General features: G+C 48.8%; 3 protein-coding genes across 5 annotated transcripts; 2 read left to right on the top strand and 1 right to left on the bottom strand.

The window, feature by feature from the left end:
- Positions 1-542: 542 nt before the first annotated feature.
- LOC118506218 (beclin-1-like protein B) lies at positions 543-5761 on the bottom strand. 2 transcript variants are annotated; one of them, XM_036043049.1, is made up of 4 exons: positions 4658-5761; positions 4102-4546; positions 3797-4033; positions 543-3725 (listed from the first exon to the last, which is right to left on the bottom strand). In XM_036043049.1, the coding sequence occupies exons 2-4, from the start codon at positions 4142-4144 to the stop codon at positions 2797-2799; spliced, it is 1209 nt and encodes a 402-aa protein (XP_035898942.1). In that variant the 5' UTR covers positions 4145-4546; positions 4658-5761; the 3' UTR covers positions 543-2796. The 2 variants fall into 2 exon arrangements, with proteins under 2 accessions (XP_035898942.1, XP_035898943.1); XM_036043050.1 differs by having other exon boundaries at positions 4102-4436.
- A 529-nt stretch (positions 5762-6290) lies between these two features.
- LOC118506217 (drebrin-like protein B) lies at positions 6291-9122 on the top strand. Of its 2 annotated transcripts, XM_036043048.1 has the most exons (5): positions 6291-6584; positions 6661-7158; positions 7423-7615; positions 7692-7855; positions 7952-9122. In XM_036043048.1, the coding sequence occupies exons 2-5, from the start codon at positions 6904-6906 to the stop codon at positions 8624-8626; spliced, it is 1287 nt and encodes a 428-aa protein (XP_035898941.1). In that variant the 5' UTR covers positions 6291-6584; positions 6661-6903; the 3' UTR covers positions 8627-9122. The 2 variants fall into 2 exon arrangements, with proteins under 2 accessions (XP_035898941.1, XP_035898940.1); XM_036043047.1 differs by having other exon boundaries at positions 6293-7158.
- A 561-nt stretch (positions 9123-9683) lies between these two features.
- Positions 9684-13094, top strand: LOC118504243 (transient receptor potential cation channel subfamily V member 5). Its single transcript, XM_036038465.1, has 6 exons — positions 9684-10082; positions 10574-11869; positions 11938-12089; positions 12153-12426; positions 12495-12737; positions 12807-13094. The coding sequence occupies exons 1-6, from the start codon at positions 9684-9686 to the stop codon at positions 12948-12950; spliced, it is 2508 nt and encodes an 835-aa protein (XP_035894358.1). The 3' UTR covers positions 12951-13094.
- The last annotated feature ends 327 nt before the right edge of the window (positions 13095-13421 follow it).

The raw sequence follows: 13421 nt of genomic DNA, 5'->3' as shown, positions 1-13421 counted from the left end.
AAGCATATCGAAAGCGAGAGAGCACGAGACATGGTTGGAGCTGGGCTGCATGAAAGGTTATCCAGCTCTCCTTTACCAGTACGATCGTCCAACAGCTTTGCGCAATTGTTGTGGAGCGATCGACGCACCGACTGTGTGATCTCCGTTCGCAGTTGCACGACCAGATATCGTATCGGATGACTCCACCACCGCCGTCCGCATGCGGAACCACCCTCCTCCCCCCCCCCCCCCCCCCGTGCCCGTTTAGTGGGCTGATGATGATGGTTGACTTCGTTCTAGATTTGTCACCAAACCGCACACCTGGAGTAGGGCTTTGGGGAGAATCGGTAGGACCGTTGATTTAAACCGTTCACTTGGTCACTGCCGGGGCGCAGTAAGTGTTTGGCCGCCAGAGTGCCGAGAGTGTGCACCGTGTGTAGGCCGTATCCCTGCAACGGTCCCTTTAGGGCAGGGAAGGGCTAGAGTTATCAGTGATCAGAGAGTGATGAAACCAGCTGCGAGTGATAACGTGATTCCCAGAAGTTAGACAACGCCGTTTGCCGTTAGTGTACAACTTTCTATACTTTATCACAAAATATGTATCATCGTGTTATGCTCTTAACCATTCCTTTACCTACAAAATCGATTGCTGGTCGATCGAGTACTGTATCGCCTTGCCTAGATCACTCAATAGTTTCATCTAAAAACAATTTGTCGCACGGTGAAGTGGCGTGATAATGTTATAAAAAAACGTTACAATATATAAGGTTTGATTTTCCGTTCACTTAAATTGCTAAAAGTTTAAAACATGTTTCGCTTCCACTCCACGCTAGCCGATCGGTGTGTGGAACGGTAAGTTTTGATTCAAATTTCGCTCTCGGGGGGAGCGGAAATCTATTAAATATCCTTTCCGCGCACGCCTTAAATCTTTCTCCTAAACTCGTAGTTAAAAAAATGTGCTGTTAAAACTCACTTTGAAAACTGCGCTCGTTACGTGTGCGTTTGTTCTTAGAGAACCAAGTTCAGGTTATAAAAGTGTTTTCCAGGTCATAAAACAAGCGACCACAAGTGTTAAGGCAATGCACCAGAGATCAGACGATTTGAGCATCTAGAACTGCGCATCGCTTCAATCATGTGGTCACCTGCCTTTGTAATGATGTACGTGTGCATGTGCGACGGAGGTTGATCCTTACGGGCACTGGCTTCCTATCGGTGCCTAGATGGCATATGAAATCGTTCTAGCACCATTCGAAATCAGTACCCGACGTAGGGGACCGAGCAACATTTACTTAACCAAGAAACCAGCACATACATACCGAAAGGAAGGAGATTTTGGAGATCGCATCCATCTTACAACTACCTTCTTCTCCACAAAACCTACTACCAAGGATCCATGTTTTCTGCTGTTGTAAGGGAGTGTGTAACTACAGAAATGCAAAATCTCGACCACCATATCTAACTTTGACATCCTATATCACTTCGAGCCAGTACGAACAAAATGGCGTACACAGATAACACGTTACGGTAGTTCTTACAGTTCTAAAAGAATATTAGGTTGCTTTACGTTTCGTTTGCTTGTTTGACACACACACGCACACACAGGAACAGTTCGGTTTGCCTCTGACAACCGGCAACACTTGTGCGAATTGAATTAGCATTTGATTTTTTTAGTTAAAGGCCACAGATTGGGGTTTTGCGTTAAATCCTATATATGTATGGTACTTTATCAACGATTTCAATTCAACATTAGCTCTCCGAGCTCTCCGAGCTCTCTTTAGACGTACGTTTAGGACGAGAAGAGCAAATAGGTAATATGGATTATATATGGAAATGCAACTTTAGCGGACGACATTGCTATTGCTTGCGATCATGAGTTTGCCATGTCCTGAACTACTTTATCAAAACAAGTTTTAAATGATTTTTTATGTAGCACACACACACACAAACACATACACTAATGGCTTTGTGAAAACGCCTTACAATATGAAACGGGCTTCATCTCTTCATGAAATAATTTGAAAAATTTAGAAAAGCAGTAGTGACCGTATATTAGTTTTTAAATCAACGTACGAATGATACGTTTCTAAAGCAATTGTCCACAACTGTGGATTTATCGAAAGCGAAAAGCGTCAGATACCACTAAGTGGCAGGCCCTGTACTTAGTAAATGCACTCGTTTTCAACAAGTCAATCAAACGCTTTGAATGTATGTGTGTGTGTGGGAGCGCGCCTATGTGTTTCTTGCAATTGCACCATTGTCTCTCCATTTATGCTGACAGCACACAGTAAGGGTAAATATTATGTTAAATGATAGTGAAATAGTTAGACTATTAAACGTACAGCAACGTATATGTGCAACTAACTGGATTAACTCTCCTTTTCTCTCACTCTCTCTTTCTTATCTACCAATCTCGCTCCTTTCAAGTATTAGTGTGTGTGTTGTGTGCTCGCGATAAGAGCGATTCTCTAGAAACAATCTCATGCTAGTCTCGTTCACGATCGATCTAACGTTTGTGCGCACCATATCATCCAGCAGCAGATCAATCAATCACAAATTAATATGGTAATGTGCGCGCGCACACAGCTTACCAAGGAAAACAATGAAAAAGGAACTTAACATTAGCTTTTAAAACAAATCGGGAACTATAGCATAAGAGTAAAAGAGCAAAAAAAAAAGAAGGAAACAAATGTAGGATACCACCACAGCTCACCGAACCAGGCCAGGTGTGCCGGGTTTCACAGCTTTCGCATAATATAAAAACAATGTCACGGCCGGCCCTGATCATCGTTCCCTTTCCGGGAGCCAATGGAAGGGGGCTCACAAATTCATATTACTTTCCTGAATTTTCTTCCACGTATCACCGAGTGCTTTTGCGAAATGGTCGTCCACCTCTTCGCCCGAGTCGGGCCTCTTCTGCTGCTGCTGCGGTGGCTGCGTCGTCAGGAACGGTGCGGGTGAGGACGCCAACGATGACGATGGGGACGAGGACGAAAGGGACATCGTGGTGGTGAGTGAGGCGGGCGAAATGGCCGGCGCTGGTGGTAGCAGTGGTGGTGGTGGTGGTGGTTGCTGATGCAGGTGTTTCGGTGATGTCAGCGAAATGGCCACACTGGCCGCGGACGATGGTGCACCGGGTGATGGTGGTAGCACGGTTGCCGGGACGAGTGGAACCGGTGGGGCGGGATCACTCGACAGCTTTAGCTCGATCGTATCCGGTGCGACCACACGAATACCACCACCGGACGGTCTGATGTTGTTGGTGCTGCCGCTGCTGCTGCTTATGCCACTCGTATTGCTCAAGCTGCTCGATATGCTACTGTTCGAGCTTATGGAGGAGCTGGAGCTAATACTGCTGCTACTGTGGTTCCGCATCCCACCACCACCACCACCACCTGCACCAACCGTTCCCGGTCCTGTCAGCGGTAACGACTCGCTTGTTTCCATCGCGTGCTTTTGCAGTAGCAGCGGAAGCGGCAGAGGGTGCACCTTCTGCTGTGTTATCAGGTGCAATGGTGGCTGCCCCTGTCCACCGGGGCTGGTATTGTTGTTCAGCACATTTAGGGGTTGCTGGTGCTGTTGTAGCTGTTGCTTATCGCCGTAGATGGAGCTGTAGGTTGGCCCGAGTGAACGGCGGAAATGTTCCTCGATCGATACATCACAGTACGTGGACGATACGTTCACGATCGGTGTCGACTCGACGGTGGTGGCGGTGGTCGTTCTCACACTACTTTTAAGCACTATTTCACCTGTCGCATGAGGAAAAGAGAAATGAAAATAAAGCATGGATTGGCTTTGAGAGGCGTTTGCAGTAGTGTACCGTTGGTGTGCATGTGACTGATGCGTTTCTTTATTGGTGGTGGCGGCGCTTTCGTTATTACACTTGGGCGCACATTCAGATTGATCGGAACATCCCGTCCCGGATCGATGCCGGTAGGTGATCCCTGCCCATCGGACGAATCCTTCCGCCGGACAGTCATGTCAAGCGGAATTTCTGTTTCGTCGGGGGGTGGTGGTCGCCCCAGTATCCGATCATATTTGGGCGATGGTGGTGAGTCTGGAAGATAAGGGAAAAAACACTCAGTTAAAAGACGAATGTTCGCTAGCTGCGAAAACGATCATTACCTTGATTTTCATTCGGACTCGTACCACCGGGATCTCGGATCATTTTGAGACGGGTTTGCACTAACTTTTTCAGCGTGACTCCGTTTGCGGGATCGCACGATCCCTACTCGTTTTCGTATGAGAAAGAAAGTATGTCCTTAGCCGGGCTAATTGATCGGCTCCCGCTAGCCCCACAGGTTCAGGTTGATTCTTCGTCGTGAAATCAATACCAAAACAGTTGCTTTTTCCTTAGCCAGCAAGAGTGTTTGTTTCGCTTTTCGCGCACCTCCGTGAACGATGTGGTGTTCGTGATCGTGAAGGCTTGGTGAGACAGTGAACCACAAACAACTCACAGCCTGCGAGTGAGATGGAGCCCGAATGAGAAAAGTCAAACTGTCAAAAAGGCGACTCTTTCACGAGCGCTGGTGGGCTTGTTTTTTGGCACTTTGTTCCAAATCTTTGCACCCTTTCCCGGGGGGTGAGGATCAATGTTCAAGCGGAGAAATGCTTAATTAGATATATAGTAATCTCCCTGTGTTCTGCGACACAACACTACACACATTTCACAGCATCTCACCATGGAAACGGCAACAGTGAGAAGGAGGCGAGTTCGGTTGGTGCTGTGTCTTCTTCGCCTTTTTCGCTTTTGTTTTGCCGGACGATCTCTGTTCCTCCCACGGAAGCTGGAGCTCTGTTTCACTTTAACCAACACTGTACCAACTGTTCCGCACCGCACCACGGCTCCACGCGACTCCACTGGGCGAAGAAAGCAGCGGATGATGAAGTTTGGAAGACGGTTTTCGAGAAGACGCTCGGAAGACTCGAACGCACACGGGTGGGTCAGTAGCGGTAGGAGGGTAGCGGTGTACGCGGAGGCGAGTTTTGTCTCTCTGTTTCGTTCTTTCTTCCTTTCTTTTGGTGGAGCCTTCTTCGCTTACGACGATTCTGATGCGCGGATACGGCGAGGGGATTTTATACGAGCAAGTTGCAAAAGGATCAACCAGCATGGATTTCCTTTTATGGGGATCTTTTTTTTTGTTTGAGAAAATGCTCATAAGGATGGTCCTCTTTACGGAAAGCCAAACATAATACGAGCTGCTCAATACACCACCAAAATGCAACACGCAACACCGATCGGGCAGTTTAATCGATCAGTACCGTACGATCTAGCGCTTGAGCCTTTCAGTCTCCCCTTAGCGGACGGAATCGAAAACTAAACATTTGGGGAAAAAGCACCAACATGTTACTCTGGGCCCGTTCACTGCTGCATCGTCGCCCGACACCTCTTTGGCACAACCTTGTGCATCATACTTGCATCACACATCGCCCATCCGATCGCGGTACGTGCGTACTTTCTTTCTTCTCTTGCGCGATCGCGATCGTTCTTTTTTCTTCACGGAGGTTGGACGGTTTCACGGTGTTGTCTTGCGACGCCTGGCCTGGCTGGGCAGCTGCTAACCTGTTGCTCCACTCGGTCTAGGATGCGAGCTGGGCAAATGATGGAACGTACGGTTTGCTCCCTGCAGTACGGTGTTCAGTAGCCACCTTTCAGCTATATTTTGATTATTGCTCTACGATTGCTCTTCACGCACTTTGCTCGCGATTGACAACATTTGCTCCCTGTTGTAGCAGAACGAGATCGAATTTCGGGGAGTTTTTGTTGTTGCTGTTGTTGTTGTTGTTACGCTGAGGCTTGAAGGGTGCAGTCTACAGTGTAGGGTTCGGTACTACAAGCGGAGTTTCAGTTTCAAGCGAGGGGAAGTTGTGTTTGTGGTAAAATGAAGTAAAAATAAACCACACCAAGCATGATTTCTTGTTGATTAGGGTAGAGCTAAGAAAAAAGATCAACTGAGAGCGATTTTTCGCGAAAGGGAAAGAGATCGAACCAAAATAAAACGGCGAATCAAAACACATGTTTTGTTTGTCTTGAAAGCGCCGGGTTGGACAATGGCATTCAGTCCTCCATTTTGAGTGCGCTGTGGTGTGTTACATATGGTTCGTTTTGCTTAAATGCTAGGCTTTTCTTTCACAAACTCTCTTCCATACCCAGAATTAATCAATGATAATTGTTTTGAATTGTTTTCAGCCTCGAAAAAACACTTTGATATTGAATATCCCTCTATCCTCGACGACATTTACCTGGCGGCGTATAAAAGTCAAGGCGCGTTTCAGTGTGTGAGTGAGAGAAAGGCACATGGGCGCACCTGTTTTATGCCCGTTTTGGTTGGTGGTGGTTCTTCACGGACCAAAATATGCCCGAGCAGTCAATAATACCCGAAAAAGACGAACGAACCACGGTGTGCAAGAAGACAAAATTTGGGAATGTCTCGCGAAAGGTAAACCACCACACACACGGTGGCTTTTCCGAAGTGCAACGTGTTTCTTTGTAGACTTCTGGGTGCACAAATCGGGTGTCTCTCCCCGCACGTGTCGTGTCGAATCGTTTTCCTTTTCACGCGGAAAGAGTTTCGAAACAGGCGAGCATTCCACCACGCTGAGGAACGGTTCGTAGTGACGGAGAAGCCTCCCGGTGCCTGTAATTAGTATTGTCTTGTCACCGTGCATTTCCGGCCGGCGTAGGCACACCGTGGAAGTGGGTGCAGCAACAGCAGCATGGTGCATTGAGCACTTGCCAACACCTGACGAGCGAGAGCGATCCACCTGACACCCCCGTCGCGCACTTGAGATTTGGTGTGGTGATCCGGTGTGACGACGAAAGCATTCGTGCGTGAAAGTGGGTCAACGCTCTCTGAGGTCCAGCAGGCACCGCAGCGAAGAGGCCGATCGGATCAAACGTCCCCAGTTGCTGACTGGCGCAAGACGATGTCGGTTGATCTGCAGAAGCACCGGGACGCCATCGTTGGTGCGTGGAAATCGGTCTGCGATCGGAAAACCGCCACCAATTGGGCACTGTTCGGGTACGAGGGACAGACGAACGTGCTGAAGCTGCAGGAAACGGGCGAAGATGGCATTTCGGAACTGGCGGCCGAGCTAAACTCGGGCAAAATTCAGTACGCTTTCCTGCGGGTAGACAACAGTGAAACGGGCATTGCAAAGTTTGTTTTCATAAACTGGCAGGTGAGCAAAATCATGCCGAAGTTCCCATCATTCGGTTTGAGTCATGGAAAGCATGGAATTTATTTCCTGCTTTTTGGTGGAAAAAACACATCCCCTATCAGCACTACGTAACAGTGCTGTGTTATCACCGATAAGAGCCAATGTTTGTTTTTATCACGCAACGTAAAACCACCTTCGGCCTTCTATCATATCGTCGTACTTAACGTGTGAATAATACTTGTGGGTTTGCTTTCTTCTGTTCTTCCTCAACCGCACGAAAAACAGGGCGAAGGAGCGCCCATCGCTAGGAAGGGAACATGTGCGAAACATGTGCGCGATGTCACGGGCCTGCTACACGGTGCCCATATTACGGTGCACGCGACCAACGAGGACGACGTCGAGGAGGCACGCATACTGGAGAAGCTGCAGAAGGTGGTGGTGAACGATTTCAAAGTGAAGGATTACTCACAAGCGATCGGTATAAATTTTGTTTTTTTGATAAATGAGCTGCACTGAGGGTTCTATTTTAATACATGTATTGGTGTTTGTTTTAGATTCACCCAAACCAGTCGGCACGAACTACAGTCGAGTCAATCCGACGAAGGAGATCAATCCGGCCGAGCGGGATGAGTTTTGGCGTAAGGAAGAAGAGGAGGAAAAGCATCGACTGCAGGCGGAGTACGAGCGAAAGCTCAATGAAACAGTATTGTTGGAACAGGTATGTTGCCTTCTCGGATAGATCACCAGAAAGAGGGGGAAGTGTGGAAAGCCGAGAAGAGGCAGACTAATTTGCATTGTGCTGTATCTTTCCAAGGAACGACGTCGACGAGAGGAACGCGAATTTGAGAAGCGCGAGGGCGCAACGGGCGGTGCAGCCAGTGCGCTGTCTGCTTCTCCAGCTTCCCCCGACCGCAGCTACGCCCGGCAAGCGTCCGATCAGAGCAAAACGGAACGCGATCGAGAAATCAAGCAGGTGGTTGAAGCGAGCGCAAAAGTTAGCAGCGCGAAGGCACGCTTCCTGAACAGCACAGCACAGCTAAGCCCAACGCACATTCAGGCCGAGGTAGCCCAGGAGTTGACGGAACCTCCCTTCTCACCGACGGCATCCTTTGAAGAACGCAGTATTATCAACGAGCTCAAGGCGGAGCTGGAAAGCGAGCGCCAAAATGGCACCGACACGCCACCGGGCTTGGGAGTGACGGGCACGGTAGCGACCGAGGAACCGCTCGTATCACCGGAAGTGCCCGAAGAGGTGGCCGTTGCGCAGCAGTACTTCGATCCGAACGCGACGATCGATCTGTCCGACGAGGACAATATGATCCGGGCGCGGGCATTGTACGATTACCAGGCAGCGGACGACTCCGAGATCAGCTTCGATCCGGACGACATTATCACGCACATCGATCAGATCGATGAGGGTTGGTGGCAGGGGCTGGCACCGGACGGTACCTATGGTCTCTTTCCAGCCAACTACGTGGAGCTCATTTAAAGCATTTAGACATTTTAGCATTCGCACACCCATCGTTATCATTGTTTACTCGCTGTGCGAAGAAGGAACGACAGCAACAGATGCATCACATTAAGATAGTCCTGTTAACATAGGTGCATAATACGATCACCGCGATTAGAGCATAACTGTAGCGCGATACACGCACACCTATATACACCATCCCCCCACGTAACACGCACACACACACACACTAAAAGCCCGCTCGATCAATGGGCCAGCGAAGCCCGCCTTTCGATTAGTGTCTCGGTGTTTTCCGGTTCTGGTACCGATGTATTTGATCGGTAATTCGCTTCACATTCGCTGTCCGGTTCGGGTCCCATTCTAGACTAATAATAGATAAGCGTTTTAACTATTTAATTGTACACACCGATCCGCATATAACGAAGTCCCTCCCCCGGGGGAGGATGAATGCTCACCCGGTCGGGGAAAAGACTAAATGCTCGTTAAAGAAATACACACGAAAAAAAAAAGGAAAGTATTGTATCCGTTACTTATCTAACGAAAGAAAACTGTCAACCAGGAAAAATTCCAGCAATAACGAACAAAAATTCCTTCACTGTCGACCACTAAATGCACAGCAATGCTGCAATGCTAGAAGAGCACCACCTTGAAACGCTGGCATGTTTATGGAGAGTAAAGGCATTTTGCGCCATCGCCAGCATTCAACTGCTCCTTTAAGGAGGCGGCAGAAAAGGAACAGGGTGCGTTACCTTGACAACCGGGCACCGCGAGCGTTGCGCTTTTGACATACCGTTGCGAAGCGATATGGAGCTCACCATAGGCAACCGATTTGGAATGTCGCTGTTGTTTGTTCAATAAACTATTTCGCATAATGTCCCGCTTCAGGGCGGTTCGAAACGTCCAAAAACGTACCCAGTGCCAGTGACCAAAGTCAGTCAGCTTGACCACTATGGGATGTCCCAGTAGGTCTGAGAAGGTGTAGTTGTTATCCAGGATTGGGAATCGTTTTCCGGAGGTAACGAGGACTCCAAGAACTGGTTTTAGCTAAATCTAGTGAAGGAACCCAGCAGCCAGGATGGGAAATACGGAGAGTAATGTGACCAGTGGCGTTAAGAAGCAGGCGGGAGTGTCCACCCAGGCACTGTACAAGTTCGTCAACCTGAAGGGCGGTGGGCTGCTCGTGGACATGATGAAGCGTGCGATACAGAACAAACAGTATGCGGAGATCGATCATGCGATCAAGACGAAGGTCGAACCGTTTCTCTACAACAAAGGCAAGGGAAAGTACATCCCGGTGTCGGTGTTGGTGCTGTTACGAAATCGGGAACGGCCGCGCCATAAACAGTTGCCCGAGATCCGGGCGATGGAGAACCCGGAAGAGGACTTTGATATCGATGCCGTCTGTCCGGAAGTAAGCGAGGCGGAGTACTACCTGAATCCGTCCGGCTACCGGGAAGTTTGTTGGAACATTAAGGTAAGCGGATGTTGCATAATAAAGCATCCAAGGAGCAAGGCACTCGACAAATGCGCCCCAAAACAATCGGCAAGATGGCGGCGTTGCGTCACTCGCGTTCGCCTGCGGGAACACGTGCTCGCCACTGTTTACTTCCGTGTGCGCTTGTGTCGGTAAAGCAGGGGGAGGCAGAAAGTAAAACAAGACATTACGCGAAGGAGTATAAGGGCCCGCAAAACGCAAACGGTGGTAGTAGGCTGACAGCTGTGATTTGTAAATAAGGGATCAAGAGTGAAATAGTGACCGAATTACGGCGAATGAGCGTAACTAATAGACATGTTGGCGGGAGTTATGGGCAAGTTGTATGGTTTAATGATTATCGTGACACAGTTTGACAGTTTATGTTTTTTGCTGGGACACGAGAATTGCGTTAGGTTATGATTTAAACGAGTTGGATGTCGTTAGTGTGGGCCGTAAAATACAAAGACTTAATGTCGGTTCTCTTTTTCAAGGAACGTGGCGCTGTTGGGGAGACCATTCTACATCTTTGTCTACTCAATGCAACCTCTTTGCATGCGGACCTGGCGAAACGGTTGCTGCGCTTCTATCCCAAGCTCATCAACGATGTGTACATGTGCGACGAGTACTACGGTGAGAGTGTGCTGCATCTGGCGATCGTGAACGAAGATCCCGCCATGGTGAAGTACCTGCTCGATCACAATTCCGACGTAAACGAGCGCTGCTGTGGTACGTTCATGTGTCCTGAGGATCAGAAAGCGTCCCGGTACGATACGGTCGAGACAGAAGTCGTCCAGATGGTACAAATAACAAACTACGACGGGTACGTGTATTGGGGAGAGTATCCTCTCACCTTTGCCGCCTGTCTAGGGCAGGAAGAGTGCTACCGGCTTGTGCTGGCTCGTGGAGCAGACCCCGACAACAAGGATTTCAATGGCAACACGGTGCTGCACATGCTTGTGATATACGAGAAGATTTCTACGTTCGATATGGGGTATGAGGTTGGTTCCTCGTTGAGCATTCGGAACAACCAGAATCTAACGCCACTGACGCTGGCGGCAAAGCTCGGACGGGTGGAGATGTTCTTCCACATCATGAACATCGAGCGGGAGATCTACTGGCAGCTGGGAAGCATCACCTGTGCGGCATACCCGCTGGGGCTGATCGACACGATCGACGTAGAGACCGGCAACATCAGCAAGGATTCCGCCCTCAATTTGGTAGTGTTTGGTGACAAGGACGAGCATCTGGATCTGCTGGACGGCGTTCTGATCGATCTGCTCAAAACAAAGTGGAACACGTTCGTGAAGGACAAGTTCTACCGGCAGTTCTTTATGTTTTTCTGCTACTTTTGCGTATCGTTGGTGAGCTTCACGCTACGTAATGGACCTCCGCCCGCAGACGATGACGAGCAGGAAGGGCCCGGGGGTGTCAACAAAACAGCCACCACAAAGGAAGATCTTCGTCGGCATCGGTGGACGAACGAATCGACACTGGAGGAAACTATGGCGACGCTTGCCAGCAACGGGAGCATTGGGCTTGAAATGTTTCTCGGCAAGCTGACGGAGCAACTGAATGGAAGCGCGGGCGAGTCTTCCGAGTTTGATCCTGCCGAAATGGATGATGGTCTGTTCTTTAACTCCAAGTGTCACACGATGGATTACGACGGCGTGGAAGGCAAGGTACGACTCATATCGGAAATGATCATACTGGTGGGATCGTTCCTGTATCTGCTAGCTGCCCTGCGAGAGTTGAAGTTTCTTGGCCGGAAAATGTTCTTCGAGAATCTTGTAAGTAGAACAACTCTTCAGAGGTAAATTGATCGTGGGTTACTAATCGAGGTTTGCCTATCTTCCAGATGACAGCACCCTCTCGGGTTATGTTTCTGTTTTCCTGCTGCATAATGATGATCGTACCGTTTTTGAAGGTACTTTGCTTCACGGAACTGGAGGACCATGTAGCTGTAGTTATCATGCTCACAACGGCGCCTTACTTTCTGTTCTTCTGTCGGTACGTCTAGATATGGTCTCTTCCCTGCAAAGACAACTCATCTCTCCTTTTCGGTCTTTCCAGAGGCTTCAAAACCGTCGGACCTTTCGTAGTGATGATATATCGTATGGTGATGGGAGATCTGTTGCGATTCGTTGTGATCTATCTGGTGTTTGTGATGGGCTTCTCGCAGGCCTACTACATCGTCTTTCTGTCCTACAAACCGGAGGAGGAAGGTGACGCCAATCCGATGCCTTCCCCAATCGAATCGATCGTAGCAATGTTTCTTATGTCACTGACAAACTTTGGCGATTATTATGGTGCGCTGGAGAACACGGATCATGAAATGTGTGCTAAGGTAGGGAGTATCTGTGGGATTGTCTGGAGGAATTTGTGTCCTTAACCCACCGATCCATCTATCGGCAGATCCTGTTCGTACTGTTCATGGTGATTGTGGCCGTCCTGTTGGTGAACATGTTGATCGCTATGATGGGTAACACGTACCAGAAGATTGCGGAAACGAAGAACGAGTGGCAGCGTCAGTGGGCTCGCATCGTGCTCGTGGTGGAGCGTGGTGTCCCGCCGAAGGAACGGCTCAAGAACCTAATGTCTTACAGTCAACCGATGTCGGACGGACGGCGGGCGCTTGTTCTTCGACTGAACATGACGGTATGCTGTTATCGTGCAGCAAACACCTACTGAAACTAAGACCATTTCTATTTCTCATCTTCCCACCAGGACGAAGATAAGGAGGAAATGAAGGAGATTCTGGAAATGAAGCGAGTCCACGATCGTCTCTCGATTAAGCGCCAAGTCGAGCGTGATGCACGTGCGGAACAGCGTCGTCTGTTGCGGGAGAAGTACATCAACATGGCCTCCTAAGCACACGTGGAGGAATGGTTTTTCGTCCTACCCTTAACCGTTAATCCGTGCCCCGTCAACTCGATCAACTTTGTTAGCTTTTTAGCCAATTTTTAAACCATCGAATCGAAACATTAGGTAAAATAAAGTTGTTTACATCTTGTCAGTCGGGTTTATTTGTTTCTTACTTTTACAAAAAATAAGAACGCACTTACAATTATTACCAACACTGTAGAAAAGCGTTTCGATTCGTAAAGAAAGCCCAAAAGCTCCAATTGTGAGAGCTTTCAGTACGTTGCGAAAATAAAAGCTCAGGGTCAGTTGTATTTTCACGCGTTGTTAGTTACGGCCTTGCCAGTGCAGGAATGTGGGTCAGTGACCTTGAATTCTTTGTTGCACACGCATACATGCAGCGTTAAGTCAAGGTCCCGGAAAAGGATTCGCCTTCGCTTGGAAGGGAAAAAAGCGTAACTGATGAAGTTGCGCGTTGGC

This window comes from Anopheles stephensi, chromosome 2, assembly GCF_013141755.1.
Source record: "Anopheles stephensi strain Indian chromosome 2, UCI_ANSTEP_V1.0, whole genome shotgun sequence".
NCBI classification, from domain to species: Eukaryota; Metazoa; Arthropoda; class Insecta; order Diptera; family Culicidae; genus Anopheles; species Anopheles stephensi.
Note: the sequence above shows the minus strand (reverse complement) of the source record. Positions and strands in the feature narration are given on the sequence as shown.

Excerpts from the sequence above, each read along its gene's own strand:
- LOC118506218 (XM_036043049.1), bottom strand. The coding sequence starts at position 4,144 with ATGATCCGAGATCCCGGTGGTACGAGTCCGAATGAAAATCAAG. Across the intron at positions 4,034-4,101 it reads GAGTCCGAATGAAAATCAAG|ACTCACCACCATCGCCCAAA; the intron begins GTAATGATCGTT and ends CTTATCTTCCAG. Across the intron at positions 3,726-3,796 it reads CAGTCACATGCACACCAACG|GTGAAATAGTGCTTAAAAGT; the intron begins GTACACTACTGC and ends CTCATGCGACAG.
- LOC118506217 (XM_036043048.1), top strand. The coding sequence starts at position 6,904 with ATGTCGGTTGATCTGCAGAAGCACCGGGACGCCATCGTTGGTGCGTGG. Across the intron at positions 7,616-7,691 it reads GGATTACTCACAAGCGATCG|ATTCACCCAAACCAGTCGGC; the intron begins GTATAAATTTTG and ends TGTTTGTTTTAG. Across the intron at positions 7,856-7,951 it reads AAACAGTATTGTTGGAACAG|GAACGACGTCGACGAGAGGA; the intron begins GTATGTTGCCTT and ends TATCTTTCCAAG.
- LOC118504243 (XM_036038465.1), top strand. The coding sequence starts at position 9,684 with ATGGGAAATACGGAGAGTAATGTGACCAGTGGCGTTAAGAAGCAGGCG. Across the intron at positions 10,083-10,573 it reads AAGTTTGTTGGAACATTAAG|GAACGTGGCGCTGTTGGGGA; the intron begins GTAAGCGGATGT and ends CTCTTTTTCAAG. Across the intron at positions 12,427-12,494 it reads ATCATGAAATGTGTGCTAAG|ATCCTGTTCGTACTGTTCAT; the intron begins GTAGGGAGTATC and ends ATCTATCGGCAG.